Genomic DNA, 18,070 nt, shown 5'->3' with positions numbered 1-18,070 from the left:
TTGGGGAGCCACCCATGCTCTCCAATGGTCCCTCAGTCACGTCCATCTCTGTAATCATCCTGCCCCTTTCCTGTCTGTCTGTCCCTCCCATCGCATCTTGTCCCCGTCTCTCTGTCCCTCTCGTCCAAGCCCGAGTCCCGCTCACCCCCTCCTCTCAGCGTCCCTTGTCCCCTCCCCGCGCCCCGTCCCGCCCCCCGCCCGCCCGGGGAGATGGCGCTCAGCCCCCCCGAGCGGGATGCGCCGGGGCTGCCGCTGCACTCGCCATGGACCTTCTGGCTGGACAAGTGAGTGGAGCTGGGGGGCGGCGGGAGCTGGGCAAACCCCCCAAATCCGTCTAGGAGGGGATGCGCGTCTCTGGGATGAGCGGTTCGCTCGTCCAAAGATTGGATGCAGGAAGTTAATGCTGGGCTGCGAATGGGAAACGTCCTGGTGCCTGTCCCCATCGAGGGGGTCAGGAGAGGTTCCGCGTGATGAAACTGGCTTGGAAACGCTTTCGGTTCTGTAGTTCAGCGGACACACGTTGGTCCAGGCACCGTCGGTGCAGGTTTGAGCTCTAAATTTAGAGCTGACGCTCGCCAGCCCCGGGAATAGAAGGGTAAAGGTCGTGCTTTGCTGCTGTGGTTTGTTCCACGTTGTCCCAGATGGACCCGGTCCCACCGACCGTGACATGCCGAATCTCACAACTCTTTAATAGCCGGTTTGGCTCCCGCAGGTGATCGGTTCTTGAAATCCGAAGTGATACGTTTTGAAGGATTGGCTAAATTTATTAGTTCCTTGCAGGCTGTTATTACACTTCGTTTGCTTGAAGTTTGAGCCGCTAATGCCGTGGAAAGAGGCTGCCAAGGGAGCTCACCCCTGTGGTGAACACAGCAAGGCATAGGGAAGAAGTGCCAAAGTCAAAACTGGAAGTTTCTTACCAGCATTTGATGTTGTTTTCCTAGCATGTACTTTCTAGCATCTCGTTATTTAATTTACAGCTTCCTTTTCTCAAATTTTTGGTGTATTCTCCTTTCTCCCCACTCCAGACAGCAAGTTTATCAGTTTTTCTGCCACTGAATATAGTGCCCCATGCTATTGGTAAAATTCTCCTCTTTAGTTATTTTTCTGGTAACTTTCCAACTCATGACAGAGAAATAACAAGGAACTGTTGAAAACTCAGGTCCAGCAAATCAAATCTAATAAATAAACCCACCAATTATTTCTGATTATTCCTTTTGCAGTTGTGACGCAGTTGTGGTCAGGTTTGGGATCTAAATTGAATTTTTGCTTCTTTGTTTTTAAAAAGCAGCATTTGAACTTGTGTTTAATCAAGTCACCAACCAGGTGTGTTTGTTTACATAAGCCATGTGGAGAGAAGCATGTCTATTTTTTATAATCAGTGTCAGCAGTTAAAACCCATTTTGAGTTCCTGAGTCCTCTCATTTATTTTTCTTAAGTCTTACTTCCACAATGCTTTAGATGCTTAAAATTCAGTTATTCTACAGATTTTTTTTTTTTACTTTTCAGATCACACGTAAATGCATTTAATTAGTACTGTTGTTTCTTAACTTATAAATCCAAGAGCGTATATATAAGAAAGGGGGATCATAAATACACAAAACTGTATTTTGCTTACCAATAACAGGAACAGTATAAGGACAGGAAACAAGAATGACAGGAAACAAGACATGTTTTATACACTCAAAAATCATTTAAGGTATTAAAAAGCAGACAAGAAATGAAACCATGATCTTAATTTACTGCTGTCTGTGGAAGTTCATATCTCTCTGCAGAGCCTCACAGAAGTGGCTGGGACATTTACTGGTACATCCACAGAGATTTGATGGAGGCTTAGGCTTCTATCAGTTGGACTTTCTGTAGAATATAACGGTGGGCACTTGCTTAACCGACTTCAGTAGTACCTAGTGTGGAGCAGTGCTGTTTCCTCAGGAGATGATATTGATTTTTGACTGCTGCTACATTTTACCCTGTACTTGCAGAGAAAAGCAGGAAGAAGTGATGCTTAAGGATAAATAGATGTTGAGATGGATACATAGTTATCTCTTTCTATTAAATTACTGTGAAAGAGATCCATGACATACAATTTTAAGATCTCTAAAACATATCTTTTCATTAAGTCATGCTGTTAAAATAAATATCCATCAGCTAAGTGATACTTTCTGTAGCAACTAGTGATGTGCTACCCTTGGGGTTCACGGCCTTGCTTTTATCATAGCAGCACTGGATCCATCTCCTGCTTTAGAAGTAAATGCCTTTATTTTATCTACATCAGCGCTTGTTTCTGTGAGTGCCTTGGCACATGTTGAACATCTGGAGGCTGGCATCTTGTGGCCAGGTCCTGGTTCATTGCCATCATCCCACACATGTCACAGGGCATCTGCATTTCCTGTTAGTGCTAAGCCTTTCTTGGTATCTGTGTCTGAAATAGCAACCATCTGATAGTGCTCTCTGCTATCTTACCCCGTAAATGCCTTAGGAAAATGAGCATGATGAAAGCTTTGGGGGAATGTTATTCACCAGTTTGACAAAAAAGATCCTATCTGTGATCTTGAAATTCTTGCAGGTCAGCAGTTCCAAAGAAAGTGCAGAGAAGCTGGCAGGTGTTTTACACTTAAGACAAATGAGATTTCCTTTTTAAAAAGTTCCAAGGTCAAGTACTAGAAGTTTGGAAAACATGAGTTTAGATTTGCTGTTTATTTTGTCCATTCTACAGATTTCCAAGTTCATACCCACATGTCTCATTGGTAGGATTCTTGCCTGCAGTGATGTTAGGGAGCAGGGGGAATTTCAGCAAGGCTTGCAGAGGCTTTTGGTGCCACCTTGGGAAGCTGATTCATGCTGGTGGTTCTTCACACTCATGCTTATTTCAGGAAGACTCTGGTTTTGCTTGTAGTGGCTTCTGGCTCTGAAAGGAAAGGTTGCCTTCTTAGGTTTTCTACATTGTATGGTCTTTCAGTTATTTTTTAGAATGAAGTGTCAATATGCATCACTGAATATAAAAAATAAAATATGAGCATTACCAATCTGGTCACTATATTGTGTAGTACATTCATCACCAGAATTGCACAAAAGTCAAGTGACATGACCATCAAAGACTGGGCTGTGCTGGATAACAAGCCACCTTATGCACTTGAAACCATCCCTTAATGGGATTTATGTCTGTGCGTCTGAGTGTGATATTTGTGTAAATACAAAGCTGTGAAGATGGTTACACTTTTTGATGTACATGTGGACATGATGCAAATATCCTGCTTATTAAACTTTGCAAATCCCAACTGTCACTTAGCCTGGGTATCACGTAGTGTTTTTTAACCCCAGACAAAACCCAAGCACCATGCAGATGCTCCCTCACTCCCCCACCGGCAGGGTCGGGGAGAGAATTTAAAGGGTAAAAGCTGGAAAAGTTGTGGGCTGAGATAGTGACAGTTTAATAGGGAAAGCAAAAGCTACACATGCAGGCAAAGCAAAACAAGGAATTAATTCACTGCTTCCTATGTGCAGGCAGGTGTTCAGCCACCTCCAGGAGAGCAGGGCTCCATCCCGCCTGACTGGGGAAGACAAACACCATCACTCCAAACATCCCTCCTACCTCCTCCTTCCCCCACTTTATATACTGAGCACAATGTCAGATGGTCTGGAATATCCCTTGGGTCAGCTGGGGTCAGCTGTCCTGGCTGTGTCTCCTCCCAGTTTCCCATTATTTTGCAGGATCATGGCCTGCTTGCCCTGTTTTCTAGCCTGACTTCAAACAATGCCCTTTAGACAATCTTAATTCTCTTGCAAGAATAGTTTAACTCTTCAGTATCTTTGTGAGGGGAAGTATGTGCATATAAATATTGTCAAATAAGCAGTGCTATTTGTCTTCTCCAGGAAAGACAAAATATTCTTACATAAGGTATTGTCCTTACATGCTGATTTTTCTCTCTGTATGTTGTAGATGAGTTCTATATAAAGCTGAGTAGATACATTTTGATAACTGAACCATTTTAATAATGTGTTAATCTTCCTAACTGAACACATCAGATATTTGAAACTAAACTTAATAATTTCCCTTCTTCCCTATAGCAAAATTTATTTATCTAGGATCATCTATTTCATCTATTACAGCTTATGAGTAGGTGGCTTACAATGAAAAATGATGGTTAATATTATAAGAATGTTCAATCCAGTAAGTGCATTTTGACAAGCTTTGATGGCTTGAAATCAGTCTTTGTATTCAGAATGGATTACCAGATTTATTTAGTTGCCACAGCATGTTTTTTACTTTACGCTTTGTAAATAAATATTTTGCTTATTTATACCAAAAGCAGTTGTGGCTAAGCACTTACAGGGGTATTTTCAAAACTGCTTGGCAGCTTTTAAAGCTTCCGCTAAAGCTGTGATGAGATTCCCACTGGGAAACAAAGGCCAGTGTGAGCACATATGAAACAACTTCTATACTTAATTCTTTTCAGAAAAACAGAAAAGCTACAGTTCAGCATCAGAAATTAACATAAGCACAACCACCTGGAGCTTTATTCATGTATAAAACAATGGAATTTATCTTTCCATCCTTTGTTCTTTATTTGTGCTGGAATAATGAAGGAGTAGCAAAGAAAGCTGGCATTAGGATTCATTTTGTGGAGATTATTCCTCTTTCCACGTTCCTGTGTGATTCACCACGAGATGCTGTACAGTGGCTCTGGCCTGATTAGGCAACTCAGTTAGTCCAGATACTGCACTAAATTTTCTCCTATAAATGTTCTGATGATGCAGTGCCATCACAGGGCATGAAACAGACCAGGAGAAGCACAGAAATATTTTATGTGCAGGCTCTCCATGGGAAAACCAGATGCATAATTGTAGGTGAAGTGGTGACAGAACACGTATTTCCACCCCCAGAGGATCTGTCAGTGCCAGGCTGGTGCTGTGATCCAGCTCCTTCCTGTTCCTGTGCTCATGGGGATTAGCAGGGCCTGTTGAGTTCTTGGAAATGAGTTGTTCACCATGGCAGTACCTGACAGGTCAGCAGGGCATATTGGATTATTTGTATTGTTGATGGCAGTATTATCTGAATGGGAAGAATCCAATAATGGCTTCATTTCGAGGGTCAATATTTGCAGGCTCTTGTTTTGTAGTACCACATGTACTGAGGTTTTTAGTAAAGTACACAATTGTCTCACTACTCCTACCTTAAAGTGCAAGTTTTTGCTGGAGAGTTACAGAAATAGGAATTTCTAGAGATTCTTTCACTTGAAAATCATCAGTCATTTCTGTTAACTTAATTTAAACTTAACTTAAAATATGTACTCAACTAAAAATAAAATAAATCCCAATTTCATGGGTTTCAAGGCACAAAACTTCTGAGTGGATCTGTGTGGATCTGCTGAGTTTCTGGGTGAAACAGAAACACACAGATTTGTCAGCAGTCTGGAATTTTGTAGGAAATTCAATGCTTTTTTTCTTCTGTCTGTCTGATTAAAATACTGTCCCTGCTTTATACCCATGCATTAAACCAAATTTGTGCAGGTGTAAATTCTGGAGCAAATGATCCTGAACTTTTAAATTGATGCATCATAATTTTCTCAATTATGTTTTTTTAGTAGGATTTTGGTTTGGCTTGATTGTTTGTTTTTCAGATAAAAACATTTGGGTGCTCATGCTCATATCCATAAGTGACTTACACTTTCCAGAGCTGAATGAAAGGTTGAAATAACACTGTAATCTGGTGGGCCTGGAGCACTTACCAGGCAGGGTACTAGGAATAAATGGTCACTCACCATAACTTCTAAATTAGGTAATTTTCTGGTTGGTTGGTGCTTTCTGCCAGCTGATCACAGTTTCTCTGGAAAACATTACTTGCAACTATCAAAATGAACCATTTTATAACCTTGGAGTGGTACCTGCCTTAGCTGCTCTTTTAAATGGGATTAAATTTGCTAAATGGCTACCATGATGATCTAGGTAACCTTTGAAGGCTATGGCTAGAGAATACATTTTAATCTTTTATTTGAGTAGACCTTACTATTGAAGCAACTCAGTGGCAGTATCAGCACGAGGATATCAAGTGATGATAATATCTGTTGTACAGCATATGTAATGCCAGATGCCTTGGTGACTGCTAAGCCACCAGTGGCAGAAATAGTCCAGAAGAGAGGTAAATTCTTGGGCAGTGGGGTGAGACAAAAAGAGGCAAAATTTATCTCAGGTTTTGCCTGTTTGTGTTCCATTCTACATGGAACAAAGCCTTAGTAGAGGTGCTAGTATGGTTAGCAAGAAAAGAACAAGGGGTAGTTGGTTGTGAATTCACTACTCTCCATTGACAAATAGTTAAATGACTTGATGAGTTTTATAGTCTGTTTGAACTTACTACCTTTTTTGTGTGCTTTCAAAAGTAATCTGACTGGCTCTGTTTCTGTAAAATACTGTGAATTTCTCTTTTTGCTCTTTAATGCTGAATATAAAGTGTACATAAAAATGCCAAAACACACACATGAAAAAAACCCCAAACCTTATTATGATAATTCCTTTTATCACGCTGATGACAGATTTTTTTTGTTGCTGGTTTTAAGTTATCAATTTTTTTATGGGAGCTCTCACAGTTCATGAGCCACTGGACTACCAGCCGTGCCATGGCAATTTCTTGTTGACTTTTTTTTTGCTTGTTTCCTGCCAGTTCCACCATGGTAATGTGCTCTTAGTTTGGGTAATTAACAGTCAAATAGTAAAGCAGATGTGAGTTTTACTGTTTTATACTGAAAAACTTGGGAGGTATTTTTCTGCTGGTTTTGTATGTATTTTTAAAGCAGCTTATTTTAATAGGAGCCTTGAAAAAACCTTAGAGCTATTATTAGACTTTTGAAGATGTGATGCTGTTTCAGGAATTTTGCATATTAAATTTCTTCCTCTACATGAATATCTAGGGTTTGCCCAGAGCTTCAATTATATCTGTAACAACTGAGAATAACTTCAGTGTTTCCCTGGACATATTTCATGCTGATCAGATGTATCAGGGAGGGATGCTGAGATCTGGTTTGCTTTTATCCTTTTTTCAGCTGGTACCGGAGCAACAGCTGCGTTTTCTTCTGTTTCCTTAAACCCGCTCTCTTGCTTGTTTCCAGATTTAGTAATTTTACACATTTTTGTTTCCTCTTCTGAGACACAATGGGAGGTTGCTTTTGTCTTTGATCTTCGTTTTTCTTTAGAAATCCTACTTCAGCTTCTGAAGGGAAAGAAAAATGTTTTTAGTGCTAAGAAATTGAATGTGCCTTAGCAATTTTGACCTCATTCCCCCAAAATTGTGCCTGTGGGATTGTGTGCTGGGAATTATAAGGTGGGTGTTAGGATGTTAGTGCAGTGACAGGAACACAGGGATTTCTGGGGGTGTGGGATGCACCGTCCCATGTCTCACGCACTGAAGAGTCATGGAAAAGATTATAAATAGAACCATTTAGGTTGGAGAAGACCTTTCAGATGATGGGATGCAGCTGGTGCTGTGTGTGCCTAAAGGATCACAGAATATCTTGAGTTGGAAGGGACTCATGAGGATCATTGAGTCCAGCTCCTGGCCCTGCACAGGACCATTCCCAAGGGGCACACTCTGTGCTTGAGAACATTGTCCAAGTGTTCCTGGAGCTCTGGCAGCCATGGGACCATGACCATTCCCTGGGGAGCCTGGTCAGTGCCCCACCACCCTCTGGGGGAAGAGCTTTTTTAGCTGATATCCAGCCTAAACCTCCCCTGGCCCAGCTCCAGCCGTTCCCTTGGGTCCTATCAGTGGTCACCACAGAGATCAGTGCCTGCCCCTCCGCTTTCCCTCATGAGGAACTTGTAGAGTGCAACAAAATCTCCCCTCAGTTCCCTCCAGGCTGAACAGACCAACCACTCCTCTTATGGCTTCCCCTGAAGGCTCTTGAGGGAGAGAAGCAGCTCCAGGTGGGAGCTGGTGATGGTCAGTATGAGGGTGAGCTACAGGAGCTGAACCACACCTGGTGTACCAGGTCTGGCAGCAAGACCAGACCAAGGATGTCTCACTGGATGCCCAAGGCTTTACAGGGCATGCTGATGGTAAATGTGGCTTGAAGGCATCAGTGCCGGCGGTGGAAGAACCGCCTGGACTCACGGACATTCCCTGGGTGCGTTGGGTGCCATAGCCTGACCTGTGTGACTTGTGCTTCCCCTCAGCCCGTACGCGTGTCCCACCCTTCAGGGGCAGCGAGGAGCTCGTGGCGGCTGTGACCGCTGGTGAGGGCGGTGCGGGGCTGAGGGAAGGTGCGGCCGTGCCCCGCCGTGCCCCGCCGTGCCCCGCCGTGCCCCGCCGTGCCCCGCCGTGCCCCGCCGTGCCCCGCCGTGCCCCGCCGTGCCCCGCCGTGCCCCGCCTGCCCCGCCGGCTGTGCGCCTGCGCCACCTAGCGGCCCGCTCTGAGGGCCCGGCAGCACAAGGTGTGCGGATGAGCGTTCTTTTCAAAGTGTGGAGCACCGGCAGCGCCTTGAAATGCTAAAAACGGGGGCTGGAGTATATTAAATGCAATTGAAAATAATTCCGGGGTAGGATCATGCGGTCCCGTTCTGGTTACCTGTGAACAGCAGAGCTTTGATGGCGTGTGGTAGCTCTGAGGGCAGCGCTGTGCTGCTTGGCTAAAACTCCTGATACTTCTGTTTAGTTTTATGAATTACCTGGCAAGTATTAATTTATTCAAACTCCAACGCCTATCTTTAAATGATTCGTGATAATGTGGAGTTGGACTTCCCCTTTGACATGTGAATGTTTCACCTTCACACTCATGCAATTCACATTCCTTCTCCACCTCCTTGATAAAATAAATATTTTAATTAATCAGTGCTTTGTCTTCAAGGTCACTTCCTGGTGCAACAGCAGCTGAATGTGCATTAAATTTGAAGAAGATATATACAGTACAAACAGTGCAGGTAAGGCACCTGGCTCTGCTACAGGAGCTGCCACATGCTATTAATGTAACTTCACACCTCAAGTTTCGTTTTTCCTCCTAGGATGAGTCACACCTGGGGCTTTGCTTACCTGAGGTGTGAAACGTGAGTGGTCCTGGTGTTGTGTGTTTGTATTACTGAGTCAGTGTTTGCATTTAATTTGGCTTTCTGGATGGGGAAAGGAGGAGGAATATTGGATTGGGCATGTGGATTCTTAAACCTTCCTGAGTTTCTGCGAGTACACTGAATATTTGATGTACTTTAAATATCTTTCCAGCCTTTTCTTCTTTTTCTAATACAGAAATTAATTTCTCAAAGACTAAAAATTGCAACATGTGGATTTTTTTTGTGGTTTTTTTTTCCTTGAGTATGTATCTAAAAAAAATTATATCAAACTGAATTAAAGGACCCTTAAACTGTGTAATACTTGCAGCAGGGAGAAATTCTGCAGTCTATGTCATCTGCCATTGCCTAGCAGTGGGTATCTCTTGCAAATAAAATTGTATTTCTGTTTTAGTACCACAGTTAGCATGAAGTGTGTAGCAAAGTGGCATTTGTCTCACCCTAGTGCTAAACTGACTATTTCACTAAATCTCTGAAATTTTAGGGTAATGCCAGACCCTTCTCTTTGAGAAGCACACCTGTAGCAATCTACTGAAGTTTTAAATAAGGCTTTCTCATGAAGGTCTGCACAACTTCGTACATTGCATGAGATTTCCAAACACAAAACCTTCCAAACCACAGCCCTAGTTCAGGACAAAAAGAGCTCTCAAATGTTTCCACAGCCATGTACCAGTGTACTCTCTGCTCCTTCTTCTGCAAGTAGCTTTAGGGTTTGGGTACACAACCATTTAAGAGTAAGATCATAGTTGAAATGGGTATTTCATACCAAGTTTTCATTTTTCTTCAATTTCTTCTTGTGGCTGGGAAGAGGTAATGGCTGTCAGGCAGAGTTGCCAAGGGCCACAAAATTTTATCACATAATGTTGCAATCCTTGTTTCTAAAGTTGTACTAGTGATTAAGTATTAGATATTACTTAATGTATTAGATAATACTTACATATTATGTCTAGATAATACTTAATGAGTTGCACTAATGATTAATACAGCATCACCACATGTTGGTGCAACTTAAGTCTTCAAAAATCCTTTCTATTCCCAACTGTTGGATAAAGAGAGAAGAGATTGGAATCTTTTCAATCATCCCTCCCTGTTACTCACTACTGCTTTTGGGTGCCTTTTTATCCACCCCAAACCTCCCTTCTGGTTTTACTAGCAGAAACATTGGGAAGTAATCCAATGGTTCCTGATAACTTGAATCTTTGCATTTCTTCCCCACTCCTGTATTAACATGTGCATCTCAGGTTCTTTGCATCTGGTTGAAACCTTTCACTCAGACAAAATTGTTGGTTGCTGGTTAGACATTTAGTTCACCAGCATTATTGTTTGTGGTGTTTTTGTAACTCAGGATAATCATAATGACACTTAAGTGAAATCTTAAGTGAAGCAAGGTGGATATTTGATATATTTTTATCTTTTTAATATGCTAAGGAAGTTTTATGTACTGGTTTGTTCTGACATAGTCAGTGTAACTCTGGTTTTGATGATTTTTTTTTTCCTCTGGATTCAAAAGGATAATCTGCATTTGGACTGCTTCCCTTTTTTCCACCTTCACATATGCAGGATTGGTATCTAAAAAAAATAAAAGTAGAAATGATTCTGTAAGAAGTTGCTTTCAGAGCATTTTATTATTACATAGAAGGTGCCCATTCTCCAGGAGAAGGATGTGTAATTGGTTCAGAGGAAATTAGCAAGGAAATAAATCTGCATGAAACACTCTCTTGTGTTAATGCAACTAATATTTTTCCTTTTCAAGGATTTCTGGAGTGTCTACAACAACATTCCTCCCGTGACAAACTTGCCTCTGAGATGTAGCTACCATTTAATGCGGGGAGAAAGGCGCCCGCTTTGGTACGTGTGCTGTCATCAGACATTTCTGGGAATGGGCACTGGAATAACTTGAAGGAGTGAAAGGTTTGGGACAGGAGGGTCTTGTTTCTGTCAGCTGCAAACACCTGAACTCAGGAGACCAATGAAAGAAATACCCCGAGGTTCTTGTTCAGTTTAAAAGTGACTTGTACCAAAGAGTCTTTATTAAAAACATAGACTGTAATTTCATTGTCCACCTCTAGATGTAAATGTACAAAAATAGCTGAGGAATTAGAATATGACTCTGAATTTCAATTTAGGAATACACACAATAAGTTACTTCTATTTGAATTTTTTTAGTTTGCACATAATTTTCTTTCCACTGAAGCTGGTGAAATAAAGGTGCAAACAACTGATGGTCCTTCACTCCTTTTTCACCTGTGCAAAGGTACAGGTGAAGTCCATGCTTCATATGCCTATACATGCCCATGCACCCTGGATCAAAAGTAATTAAAGACATTATGAGGTGATTATTTGCAGCAAATTCCTACTTGATTGTAGGATAGTAATGGAATAAAATATAAATAATTGATATTTTCCTTTCAGAAATCAAACTTTGCATCCCTTCTTCCTGTTGCAGTTCTGTTGCATCTCAGAGAACCTCAGCACTTTCTGAAGAGTTTCGATCTTTTTGGCATCATTTACGTAGATTGTGATTGCATTAGGGTTCTTTAACTTAATCATAGTTGTCTAACTTTGTGGTGACTTGCTACAGGAGACTTCTGTCCTAATCTACTGGAAATGTAAATTTTCTAAAGTGAAATGCATCTGAAAGTCTATGTCACTTTTCTGAAAATACTGTGACTTGTCAGGATAGCTAATGTGGGTATGAGAAAACATTGATATCTGTATAAATCCACTGGACCATCATGTCCAGGCCTTCATATCTTTGTAAGGATGAATGAGAGCCTTTAGGGGTTTGATTTTTTTGGGATTTTAAAAAATATTTTTAGTTTTCATTTATTAAGCGACTACTAGAGGTGTAAAATGCAAAGATAATTTCTGAAAATGAAACACTTTTTTAAGCCTATCAAAGTAATTTTGCATTTTAGGAAAGGGATTGCAAGAGATTGACCTCATCATCAGTAATTTGCTAAATTTTCAATAATTACTGCCAAGAAGCTTTTCTCAGATTACCATTACAGTATCCTGACCAATTTCAGCATTTTATATTTTTTTCTTTTAGAAAGAAAGAGAAATCTTGAAGTAAGAATTGAGGAGGCAGATTTTTGAAGATGTCTTCCCAAAGTTTCCCCCTCTTTTCCCCAGCATCCGTCAGGATTGATGGGAGACCATTGATCCTGAGGAATCTATAGGTATCACACTGGGTATAGATATTCCAAAGATGAATTTTTAGGTTATTCCTTTAATTTGGCCTTTACAGAGTTTTAACAGGAAACTAGAAGCCCTAATTGAAAGTCTTAGAAAACCATTGTGACAGAATAAACTTGAGAAGCTCACAGATTAGTGCACTGTGCCTTTGTCATTACAAGGCAGTTTAATGGTTACATCTGCCCTGACCTGCAGCAGCTCCAGTCTTTTTTTAATAAGGGCAATTAATTTTTAGCTGTCACAAAACTGAAATGAAGTGTGCTCATGTTCTTTTATTAAACTGAATAAATGGAAGAGTAAAAAGTAGCTTCTGTGAAAATATGCCAGAGGTTTTCCAAAATTAAAGGTTACCATAGTAAAATGTAAAATTGTTTTGTGGCTTGTTCCCATGCAGTGTGCAGCCACTTCAAAGATGGTCTGTAGTCAGGGAAAATACAAGTGTTTTCCAACTCACAAAACTTAGGAAAAGGATTAGGTGTTGAGAGATATGTTTCATATGAACAATGAAAGAATTATCTCTGATGTCAGAAGTCAGAGTCATGCTGCCTGGAGTTAGTAATTGCATTTCAGATGGGATTTTTCTGGGAAAATTAAACCACGAACACAGGGTTATCTAGATGTGGACTTGAATGTGTATTTTCACTGATCTATTTCCCATAACAGGGAAGAAGAAAGCAATGCCAAAGGAGGTATATGGAAAATGAAGGTCCCTAAAGAAAGTACGGTATGTTACATTGACTCTTTACTCAGACCTTGTTTAGTAAGGGAGTTTCTTTAACCTCTGTTTGATAAAGCTGTTGTAAAGGTTTTTACTTCTTACATCACCCAACACAACAACCAAACACTACTTTAACTTTCATAACCTTTTAAAGTCAAAGAGCAGAAGTTTACTTTCCAATAATTACGTATCTCTTGCTTTAGATAACATTTGGCAATGTATTATGAAAAATAATGAAAGCTACAGTGTTTCAGTTTGGAATCATGGTAATTTATAATCACCTTTGTTCTCAAGACTGTTTGCTTATAGGCATACAAAAAAAATAGAAAGACCTATAATCTGTGCTAAATTATATATATTTTTTCATTTTAAAGTGTGAAAGATGAAGTCTATTTGGGCATATCCTTGAGCTCTAATGAAATAACTGTGTTTCTCTTTGCCTCTCTAATCAAATGCATGTGAATAACTTCTGTGAACTGCCACAGAAAGGAGGTTTGACCTCTTTACACATGGTGTTTATGTGTGTAAGTGTGCTCTGCATCAGGCCTTTAAACAGAAAAAGTGAAGTGTCAGAAAAATGTGACAGCCTTGCAGAAGGCATTAAATGCTGAAAGATGGTAGTCAAAATTTCAGCCCAAAGTTAATTGATTTTTGCCTGTGGGCTTTTTCCTTGTGAGTTGCAGCTTTCCTCCCCCGCAGTCCCAAGTGGTCACAAAAGACTGAAATTGAAATTGTCTTTTTCCTCCTATAATCCAAGGTGTGAAGATTGTCAGAAGTGACAAGTGGTTTGGAGAGCCTGAATTACTGGGCAGTGAATTTAGGGACCCCAGAGGCCTTGTTTTTCAGAGGCTGAATGACAGCCACTTTTTGACATGAAGATACTTTTGATCTCTCAAACTAAGCACCACATGGCCTCAGTCACTTCTGAAAGGTTTGCTTGAAGGTAAACTTCAGCCAGCTTTCAGTGCCTTGTAAATAGCATAAATAACACCTTTATGCCTGATTATCTTTTTTTTTTTTTTGCTTCATTCTTCATCAAACGTGGGCACAGCATCTCCTTGGCTAAGATGAAACATCTTGTACCTACCCAACATTTAATTATATAACACAGCATGCTCTTACAATAAATATTCCTTTTTGTCTAGACAACCTCAGAAAGAGAAGACACTCAAAACTGAGCTAGACAATCTAACTTTCAATATAAGAAATAATAATATGAATGTAATATTTTTCTGCCTCCTTAGGCTGCAGTTTGGAAAGAGCTACTGCTAGCAACTATTGGAGAGCAGTTTACAGATTGTTGTGCAGCAGGTAATGATTGAGACATTTCTCCATCAATCTTTTCACCATATTTGCTTCTCTTCTAAGTGTGAATATCTGATAAAAGTGGCTGTTACAGTGACAGTGAATATCCTGGTAGGAATTGTCTTTCACTGGCTATCGTTCCACGATAAAGAATGGCCTTTCTCAAGTTTACAGAGCAGTTCAGAAATAACCTTTTAAATGGACTCTCACACCCTTTATACACTGATAGGGTTGTCTTGGGGTCACTTTAAGCAAACATATGATTTTCTGATGTCCACAGAGGTGGTTCTTGCCCTTGGCCTTGTGCTTCTGACTGACACACCTTTGTGCATTGTTAGTGACCCTTTCCTTAGGATGCACACAGCAGCTGTGCCATGGAGCTCACAGCTGGAGCAGCCACTGCTCCCAGCTGTGCCATGGCCGTTGAGCTCTCCACACAGCTGCATCCTGAGAACTTCACACCAGAAATGGCTTCTTCAGTGTAGCACTGAGTTACCAGCACTGGCAGCAGCAGCCTGACTGGGGCTTTACTAATTTCATGAATTTTGTTTTATTTTTTTCTGTTGCTGCCTTGACAAAATGTAAAGGAAAAAGAGAGTAAAGTCTGGAAAAGCTGGTGTCTGATCTCCACCAGGTACTTTTCCTGGGGTTTTAGTTGTTTCACTCTCATCCTCCCATTTCTGCTTGTAGACATCACTGTGGGTAAATTGTCTTTAGTAGTTCATATTGCTGACCTTACTGGAGGGAGTCTTGTGATTCCATTCTAATCAAATCTAAGAGTGCTAATAGCAAAGATGAATAATCCTATGGCACTTCATAAAAAATGCCATGAGGTAATATTTCCAATAACTTCTTTCTGGTAACTACTTTGTCTGGTTTGAACATTGGTATTTTCCTCACTGGAGATTGCTCTTTTTTTCACATCTTTATTTTTTTTTCCAGCTTTTGGGCACTGTTTCATAATACATAAGTAGCAAATTAGACATGTCTCACTTTTAAAGTATTCCTTGATGGTTCTTCCCCTTCTGTGCAGATGATGAAGTAATAGGGGTTAGTGTCAGTGTTCGTGACCGTGAAGATGTTGTGCAAGTCTGGAACATGAATTCCTCTTCAGCAAATGAAGCAAAAGTTTTAGAAAAGATTCATAAACTTCTTCCACACACATCTTTTAAAGCGGTCTTTTATAAGTGTAAGTATTTTGTACTGTTCATTTCTACCTTCACTAGGAAAACAAGATGCTGGTAGGGTATTTCTATGGAAATATCCTGCCTGATTCATCATTAATCACTTAGGAATGTAGACGCTGACATTGCGTTAAATTATGTCCCTTCGAGGTAGAAGTTAGTTATCATTCAAAAGATATTTTAAATTTCATTGTACAATCTGTTTTGTTTTGTGTTTAATGTGCCTGATTCCCAAAACAAATTAAACAAATCTCTTAATAACTCTCAAACTTCATACTGTCCAATTTAAGCATTAATTTAGAGGAACCATTTTCAATCAGGATTTTAAGGGATCTCATATTTTAGGCTCCCTATAAATGTATTATCAAACAGTTGTTGGCACATTGTGCTTTCCCTTGACTGATTTATACATTTTTATCTTCTCTGTTTTTAATCTTTTCAACTCCTTGACAGAGTTTACATGTTTTTCTATTCCTTTTTTTTCCTCTTCTCTTCCCTAGCCCACAGAGAGCATCATGCTTTTGAAGGCTGATGTGGAAAGCATTGAGTGCATTGTATGCCAAGATCATTTGTGGTTATTTGGTGTTTTAAGATGGTCTGGACAAGGAGGAGGATGGTGGAAGCCCTGCAGAAGTGCTACATGGGGTTGGCCCTTTTGAGTTTCTGACATTTCACACTGGCCTATTGCTACTGAAAATGAAAAAAAGCCTGAACAGTTGCCTTGACCACTAAATACATGATTCATTGCTTCATGTTGAGTTGGCATTTTTAGTTCTTAGCTGTTTCTCTAAAAAATATTTCGGCCACTTGTTTGTTCACCCTGATTATATTTGTTCCCATTTTAAGATAGTTGGCTTTTCTTCTGTGCTGTACTTAGTGAAAAGCAAACATGCAGAGATGCTATGCTGCTTTTCCAAGAAGTGCTGTACATAGAGGAACCCTTGCTTGGGGAAATGTGTTTTCAATTTTCACTTTGAAACATTCCTATCATGTTAAAGTTTACTCACTGGTTTGTCCCAAGAGACAAAGAAATTGCACTGCATTTATTCTAATGTGTTCGGTGTAATCTGGTCTTGCACTGACAACAGCATATACTATAAATGTAAATAGAAAAAGGTACCTTAAATGAGCAATTAAAGAAAACACATTTATATTGGGACTAACCCTGTGTAGGATGATGTTAATGTCTTTTGATTGTATTGATTTCAGAAGAGCCCTTGTTCAGGTTAGAATCAGAAATTTCTCAGTAGGAAGCCCTGCAGACTCCACACCTCGTACTTAAGGGTGATAGGATATTTATGGTTTTATATTGTATGCTGTCTTATGGTATCTTTCTGTACATCCATAAAAAAGTGTCATGAATAATTTCTAATGAATTGTACAAACTGGATCCATTCCTTCCATTTCCTTAAGTATGTCAGGCCCATGCCTGCACCTACTAGGTCAGTGTCAGAATTGCTGCTTACTTCAGTGCAAAGGAAGAGATCCCATTGTCTGTCATTTCAAGCCCTCAAAACTTCCTAAGTGTCCTTTTTAAAATAAACAAAAAATACAGAAAAGAAATTTGTGTTGCAGTTTGAATAGGAATATAAAGAGTGTTAACCTTTAAATATTTGTCTCTGTAAACTATTTGAGGTGTTTTAATATACTACCAAAGATTGATGTGGTTCCTTTAACAAGAAGGTGCAAGGTAGAGATGAACATACCCTCTGCTGAGCACTCCTTCATCCTTTAGAGCTTTTTGTCTGGTAGCTCTTTAAGTTGCACTGATTTCCACATCTTTAGTATATTAAGAGGCAGCCATAAAAATCAAATAAATTTAAAAATAAGTATTGCACATTTGAGATTTTTTTTTACAATTTTATCTTGTACTTATGACTTTAACTTGTATTTATGGATTAAAACTGTGTAGTTAATGAGCATTATTAATTAAACGCATTTTCTAAAATCCAAGCATCTTGCTTCTGTAATTGCTTTCTGTGATGAAATGTTACTGGTCCTGCTTTTTCAAACCTGTGTAGTTTACATTAAAACTTACTCTCTTAAAAGCTGTTTTGTTCTTAGATTAATTTTTTTTCAGTGAAGAAGTGTGCAGTACCAGTGGATACTTGCAGGGATGTACCTGGACAGCCTCCAGGCCTGTGTGATGGAGGGGAAAGGTGACTTCAGAGAAGTGAGGGTTAGAACACAGTGAGGAGAAATGTTTTCAACTGCTTGATGAGCAAGATTTCTCACTTGAAATATTTCCCTATCTTTGGAGGAAATGTAAGTGGAATACTAATGGAGAATTAATCATGTACCTCTCACTCTGCTTCCTTTTACTTTTGGAAACAAGCCACAGCCTCTTATTTCTTCCCCAGGTTTGTTTTCAGGACGGATGTTGATTCCGGTAGAGCTGGAGCTGCTGGCAGAAGGGGCTGATCTGGTGATGTCACTGGAACTTTCCCGTTTAAGGTATTACTTTATTCATCCAACTGCAGGCAAATATTTTTATGTTGTTGCCTTGTGTGCCTCTTTAATACTAAAAACCTCTCTGCTTCAACACTGGGTAAAGACTTAGAGACATCATTCTAGCTGTAGGGTAGCTACAGGTCCATATTTAAAATTAATAAAGTCCT

At 40.1% G+C, this 18,070-nt stretch overlaps 1 protein-coding gene across 1 annotated transcript; it reads left to right on the top strand.

The window, feature by feature from the left end:
- Positions 1–210: 210 nt before the first annotated feature.
- EIF4E3 (eukaryotic translation initiation factor 4E family member 3) lies at positions 211–17,500 on the top strand. Its single transcript, XM_059856955.1, has 8 exons — positions 211–284; positions 506–544; positions 8,834–8,906; positions 10,801–10,895; positions 12,909–12,969; positions 14,208–14,274; positions 15,302–15,457; positions 15,953–17,500. Exons 1-8 carry the CDS (start codon positions 211–213, stop codon positions 15,982–15,984), a joined length of 597 nt encoding a protein of 198 aa, XP_059712938.1. The 3' UTR covers positions 15,985–17,500.
- The last annotated feature ends 570 nt before the right edge of the window (positions 17,501–18,070 follow it).

The sequence above is a fragment of the Haemorhous mexicanus genome, chromosome 11 (genome assembly GCF_027477595.1).
Source record: "Haemorhous mexicanus isolate bHaeMex1 chromosome 11, bHaeMex1.pri, whole genome shotgun sequence".
NCBI lineage: Eukaryota > Metazoa > Chordata > Aves > Passeriformes > Fringillidae > Haemorhous > Haemorhous mexicanus.
Note: the sequence above shows the minus strand (reverse complement) of the source record. Positions and strands in the feature narration are given on the sequence as shown.

Bases quoted from the DNA above. Each gene is read 5' to 3' on its own strand.
- EIF4E3 (XM_059856955.1), top strand. From the start codon at position 211: ATGGCGCTCAGCCCCCCCGAGCGGGATGCGCCGGGGCTGCCGCTGCAC. The intron at 285-505 runs GTGAGTGGAGCT...TCGGTTCTGTAG, and splicing joins TGGACCTTCTGGCTGGACAA to TTCAGCGGACACACGTTGGT. The intron at 12,970-14,207 runs GTATGTTACATT...CTGCCTCCTTAG, and splicing joins AGGTCCCTAAAGAAAGTACG to GCTGCAGTTTGGAAAGAGCT.